Source organism: Cyprinus carpio, unplaced genomic scaffold (assembly GCF_018340385.1).
Source record: "Cyprinus carpio isolate SPL01 unplaced genomic scaffold, ASM1834038v1 S000006593, whole genome shotgun sequence".
Lineage (NCBI taxonomy): Eukaryota > Metazoa > Chordata > Actinopteri > Cypriniformes > Cyprinidae > Cyprinus > Cyprinus carpio.
In genome coordinates, this window is record NW_024879242.1 from 620,227 (window position 1) to 626,483 (window position 6,257).

A 6,257-nucleotide genomic window follows, 5' to 3' on the forward strand; every position below is an offset into this window, starting at 1 on the left:
AAGAGAACAAGAGTTACATGAGAAAAGTCCTTTACTTTGAAGGTCATTCACTATAAAGAGATTTCATGGACTACAAGGTACTCTACTGAACTCCTCGGAAGGTCTTTTGCAGGGGTCTCCAAACTTGGTTCTGGAGGGCTACTGTCCTGTAAATTTAAGCTCCAACCCTAATTAAGCACATCTGAATCAACTAATCAAGTTCTTACTATAACATCCAGGTATGTGTGTTGAGGCATGCTGGAGCTAAACTCTGCAGGACAGTGGCCCTACAGGAGCGAGTTTGGAAACCCCTGGTCTTTTGGATCTGTCAATGATTCTTTTTTTATGGATTATTTATTTGATTTTTGTGCATTAACAGTTATGTTTATTGTTTGTACATGAATGTAATCCAGAGGAAACAGCTGTCTAATCTGTCCCAGCTCCAGTTGTTTTTCTTGCAAAAGTAACATTTTTTGAAGTCATGCAGAATGTTCTGGAACATAATCTTCAATGCACCTCTAAACCTGATGGTACAGTTCTTCGGTTTTTCTGCAGCCAGCGTTCGTGGGCCATCGGGTCCACATAAACTTCGTGGTTGGGGTTCACCATCTGAGTGGCAATGAACACCACCCGCTGACGAATCATCTGGATTCCATATCTCTCATCTTCACTGACCGATGTATCAGCCATGAGGTATGCCACAAGTACATTTCAGAGCTCCAAACAAATCAGCATTATAATCCACATAGAACTCATCTGACCTACAGAGACAACACACCAAAAAAAATAAAATAGAAGATATAATAAGCAACTGAAACAAATGTGTTAAATAATCTCAAAAAGAAAAGAAAATTCAGGATGTTTATGCACTCATTCAAAACTAACAGTAAATTTAGTAGTATAATATTTAGGACCTTTTAATAATGACATCACTTCCTCTCGACAGCCATTTTGTGTTCTGAGAGGTCAGAGGACAGTGAGTGTTCGTTTTCAGTTGACAAATAACAGTAATAAAATAATTATGTTGGGGTATTTGATCCCTTTGCATGTTTTAGAAACTGATTTAAAGCCCATCTTTCAAGTTTGAAGATCCCTGTGAATGAACGTGTAGATAAATAGTGTAGGAACTCGATTTGCGTGAAGAAATTAATCATAAATGTGCATTAAATAAGTTTTTTAAAAGAAATTGTGAGTAAAATTACTTCCGCTGTCAAAAACGCTCTGATCGGAAGTGACGCAACGGCCGGTAAATCTCATCTCTTCGTAATGGAGTCAGACAGTGAAGAGGTTGCAGTAGGGGTTGATGTCAACTCTTACGATGGGCCATTGCCTTATAATTATGAGCCGCCTAGGCGAGAGAGGGGTCAGGCAGAGTTAAGGGGGAGGGTAAATGGACAGAGGAGAGAGATAAAGTTGTGGTGTGAGGAGAATCGGTGGAGAATTGGGCAGGTGTCTTGGTGAGTGACCACAGGCTATAGCTAATTGTGGCTAACGTTGTCTCCATGTTTATCACATTGCAGTATCTTTAATAAATCATATTTAGCAATATTGCTGTCGACTTTGTTGTTTTTCAAGCATCCATGTAGATTGTCACCATCTATGCCAGCAACATGTCTCTTAAAATGTTTAATTTAGATCCCAGATTTTAAATGAAGGCTGTAGGCTATAGCTTACATCTGTGACGGTCAGCTAGTCTGGACAGGGATGGAAATGCTGTGCATTTCTGCACAACATAGTTTATCGTGAAATTTTGTAGAAATTGCTAGCTGATTTTTAATCAGTAACTGCTTTCAGACCTAGGTGTCTGCATGTTCTGCTTCTGCGGATGTCAAGCGTTTGGGCCGTATATCTGAACAACATAACCAGCCAGCTGGAATTCCGAGCTTAGCCGGCTGTTAGACTACTCCCCTCTTAGTATTTCCGACGGACATTATGTAAATGAGCTCGCATGTACTGCGGAGTACGTGTATAAAAGCAGTTAGTGTTTCCGGTTAGGGTAGAATAGGCTGTTCATGTAAATACAGTCATTGTTGCAAGGATCTTTTATTGTCACGTGGAGGGATACTGGGTGTAAGGCATGCAGATAAATGCATCTAATTTACAGCCTATACAGTGCATGTTTACCTAAGCTTTAGGAAGAAAGTAGTTTTAAACTAACCACTAGAGCTACAAAGAGGGAAGAAGAGTGAGTTTATCTTAGCACATTTTGTTTAACAGGTGCTTGTGTGGTAGATGTGAGGCTATGCCATCAGCAGTGGAGAGTGTGTGCTGTAGGGAGGTCGATGCCTATTGGTCTCTTGTCCAAAACCTAGATCCCCCAGAAGACATTACCTGCCTCACACTCCATCCAGGGATTGAAGCATCCTGTCTGAATCCTTTTGTGCTGAAGATAGCATACATGAACTTCAGACAGGAGCATGGCCCTCTCCAAGCCAGCAGACCAGAGTATGTTTTAAGCAAAAATTATTTCACACTGCAATTTAAAGAACCAGCTTTTCTACACCAAAATAGTAAATCCTGTTAAGCAGGTTTTTAAACTCAGTGGTTTCCATATACTTACTATAAAAACAACTTTGGTGTTGTCCTAATTAATGTTGTTCAGTTGCTTTGACGCAATCTTTTTTGTTTAAAGCGCTATATAAATAAAGATGACTTGACAACTTTGGTGTTGTGTAGTACAGTAGAATATCAGCCAACAGGACATGCAATATTTACCATTGGAATTGTTTACTATGAAAACATGGTATGATCGTATGTAATTATGTCCCAATCTCCACCACAGGCAGTTCCGATACACAGCATACAGGCAGATTGTCCGCTGGGCGTACAGAATACTAGGCAGGAACATTAGGAAAGCCATACCTTCATGTGTTGTGTCAGCAATAAGGAGGCAGTTTGCAGAGGAGGGACAAACATACAAAGGTTTCCAGTGGCCCCGCTTGGAAGACGATTAATAAATCAATAGTGAAACAAACTGTACTGGTAAAATTTATCTTTTATTACATGTTAAAACATGAGTGTCATGCGAGATGGAGGCTGACTGCCTCATCCTTGGAAACCTTCTGGAGGGAAGAGGTGAGGGGGGGCGGTGCAGCAGAGGACAAGACAGCACTGCTTTCTTGTAGGGCCTGTGGTGACTTGCAGTATTCCTCTACCAGAGAGACCATAAGATTTGTTGCATATCCTTGAGGAGAGAAATGTTTAGAACACGTTTAGTAACATGGTTGACTCACATAAAAAAAGATAGATTCACATAAAAAAGATATTGAAAAACTAAGTGAAACTACTAACCGTAAGATGGTTTCTCCTTGATGGGTCTGACTACCCAGCCACCTTTCCGAAACCGCAGGTAGCGAACGGCATAGCGTGCCTCACCCTCACTGGTTCGAGCTACATCTCTGTTGCCATTACTATTGAAATGTAGGGCTGCTAAGAGAAGTCCGTAGGAGATAAGTAGATAGAACATTAGGTCGCCAAAGCTAACCCAATGCAGTGGAATGCAACAGAAATACATGACATTAATGTTTTTAGTTCAAATGGGTCAAAGACAATGACTCATCTTTGCAATTATTTTTTTTGCAAACAATATGTAACATTTTGGTCTGCTATACAAGACATTAGTTTTTAGCCATATTCATTCTGTCATCATTTACCTGCTACAAAAGTATTGCAATATCCTGAAATTGAAAAAAAGACCTAATTTTATTAGTATCGATACTTTTAAGTGATAACACTACCTGCTGTACATCCCAAGAAAAGAAAAGCCAGTGTGTTTGGGAGCAAAGTGCAGAATGAGGGAATGGTAGGCCTCCAGGGAGAATGTCTGATGCTGAGGTGACAATTGTCGAATATCCTTTACCAGTGCTTTCCTGGCAGCTACACTCTCCAGTTTAGTGGCTGCTGGTGATCCTGAATAAAACATTCTGTCATATAGTCTGTCGCATTTCATAACACAAGTAATTATTAGTACACATGGGGTTACGTATTGATAAAACCAAACTAAAACTTAACAAGCACTGAAAAAAGTTTAGCCTCAAAACATTTGACATCTTTTAACATAGGCTACTATGTTGTACCTGGTTCCAGCCACTCCTTGTTTCTTGCCTCTCCTTCCAACGGTGGATGTGCGCAGCTGGTAATTGCAGGAGTGCTGTGTTCATGTATGTCCTGTACATGATTTATCATACTCTGCCATTTTGCCTGCATCTCATCTGGATCTCCTGTAGGGGTGGAAGCTGCGGCCCAGTAGAGATGGTTGATAATGGCTGGCCTCCACAGCTTCAGATCCTCACAGTCCCTCTCTTTTGCAGCAGCATCCAGTGCTTTCTGTACACCTGTTCCAGAGCAGACAAACAGAGCAGAGCAAACTAATTATTAGGAAAGTGAATTTAACTACAAAAAACAAGTCTGTTATATAAAACTACCAACATCACAATACATACTTTTCCCAATATGCCAGACGTCAAAGAAATGCCTTGTTCCTTCTGAACACATTTTCTCACGTACCCACTTGGCCACCTAAACACATTGATTTTATAGAATTTAGAATTTATTTTGAGTTATACTGTGCCTGTCAATGCTGTTCAGCTTTAGATCTCTCCTAGCATCATTACCTGCCGATTTCTGTATGTTATCAGAGCAGACACTTGCATGTCTTGGTCCATCAGGAACTGCATACTCCGCTTTAGACCCTCTAGCTCACATCAAGAGCTGCTTGGGACTTCTGAGCTCTGTAAAACCAACTGATTATTACTGAACAGTTTACAGTAATATCAGTAACTAAATCAGACACAAGATTTCTGTGTGACATCAACTTACTTGGACAAGTTGAACATCCAAAACCTTGTTAATTCGATCCTCAATCAAGGAGTAGCTACCATATTTGGCACAGTGTCCAGGAGAATCTGATCTAAGAACATCAAAAACAGTTACATTTAGAGGTTAATGCAAAAACACACTGACCTGTTCTACATCAGTGACGTGAGCTGGACCATTCTACCTGCAGTCACCAGACAGGATCAATCCACCCCCAGTCTCCTTCAACTCCCTGATGATCCCCCTCTGCTCATTCCTCCAGGCCTGCACAATGGTAGGGATAGTGTAATACCGCTGATGGCGGAAAAAAGTGCTGGGACTTATGCACTGCAGTCCAAACAGCTTCAGCATCCTGATTGTCTGAGTAGCCATGCAACCTGAGAAGTGGATGGCACTGCTGAATAAAAGGTTGCAGGCAGGCATGTTTCGATGCACCTTCTCTTGGTTTTGCCAGTAACGCTCATAACCACAAGTTCCGCAGGCCTGAAAGATGAGAGAAGATTCAATACTCAAGCAGCTTTAAAATGAGGCAGTGAAATACCTGTATAGTTAAGACACAAATAATTAATATATATACTGTACATTCACAGACTATAATTCAGCTCCTCACAGACAAATTGACAAATAAGACATTACCTGCTTGACTTTTATAAAAGTTCCTTCCGGGTGCATTATGTGTCCCTTGGTTTCCCCACAGCATTCAGGGCAAACCGTGAATAAGGACAGCAACTGCCTCTGGCAAAAAATGAACTTGTCAACAGCACTGAAAACAAGAAAAGGAAAAAACACATTTAATTCTGACTGACATTTTTTGATACACAATCAGAAACAGTTTCCATTAATAAAAAGGTTTTTACTTTGGGTCACTGAGAGATTCCAGCTCTTCTGGTTCCTCCTCAGAGGACTCGCTCAACATCTCCTCCCCTGGACTCCATGACATATCACCAGAATGGTTGATGATATCAGAAAATGACCATTCATCATCACTTTGTTCAGGACTGGCCAGTGGAGTTGATCTGCGATGCTCAAACCTTTCGGTTTTGAGTCCCCACATCCACCATCTGAGGCCTTTACCTGAACAGCTTAGATGAAAGAGATTCATCTTAATAATTGGTCACCATTGTACTTTCATTAGTAACAACACATACAATCTAATGCAACCCAGTACAAAATATCTTTTTCTAACATTATGAAGTTCATAATTTTTAATGTTTAATGTCTGAAAAGTGTAAATTACAAAATAGTAACCATGGAGATCATGAAAATTTTTGACATGTAATCCTTATTTGTGATTGTATATGGCATGTATGGTGAATGCTAGATATAAGCTAACTACCTAATGAACGATGTAAACATCTAATGTTGCACTGTGATCCACGATGGACCACTTCTGGCTCAGGGTCCATTGTAGAGATGTCTCCATCTCCATCACCTTCAGGATCTGAAGTGGCAGTTGCACCCGC

General features: G+C 40.5%; 1 protein-coding gene across 1 annotated transcript; it reads right to left on the reverse strand.

The window, feature by feature from the left end:
- Positions 1-3,600: 3,600 nt before the first annotated feature.
- Positions 3,601-5,824, reverse strand: LOC109104048. The gene is made up of 8 exons (XM_042754802.1): positions 5,652-5,824; positions 5,431-5,557; positions 4,979-5,277; positions 4,798-4,888; positions 4,593-4,709; positions 4,422-4,497; positions 4,056-4,313; positions 3,601-3,888 (listed from the first exon to the last, which is right to left on the reverse strand). The coding sequence occupies exons 1-5, from the start codon at positions 5,732-5,734 to the stop codon at positions 4,683-4,685; spliced, it is 627 nt and encodes a 208-aa protein (XP_042610736.1). The 5' UTR covers positions 5,735-5,824; the 3' UTR covers positions 3,601-3,888; positions 4,056-4,313; positions 4,422-4,497; positions 4,593-4,682.
- Between the last annotated feature and the right edge of the window lie 433 nt (positions 5,825-6,257).

Coding starts and splice junctions, on each gene's coding strand:
- LOC109104048 (XM_042754802.1), bottom strand. CDS start 5,734: ATGTCATGGAGTCCAGGGGAGGAGATGTTGAGCGAGTCCTCTGAGGAG. Junction 5,558..5,651: donor GAATCTCTCAGTGACCCAAA/GTAAAAACCTTT, acceptor TCTTGTTTTCAG/TGCTGTTGACAAGTTCATTT. Junction 4,889..4,978: donor ATCCTGTCTGGTGACTGCAG/GTAGAATGGTCC, acceptor TGATGTTCTTAG/ATCAGATTCTCCTGGACACT.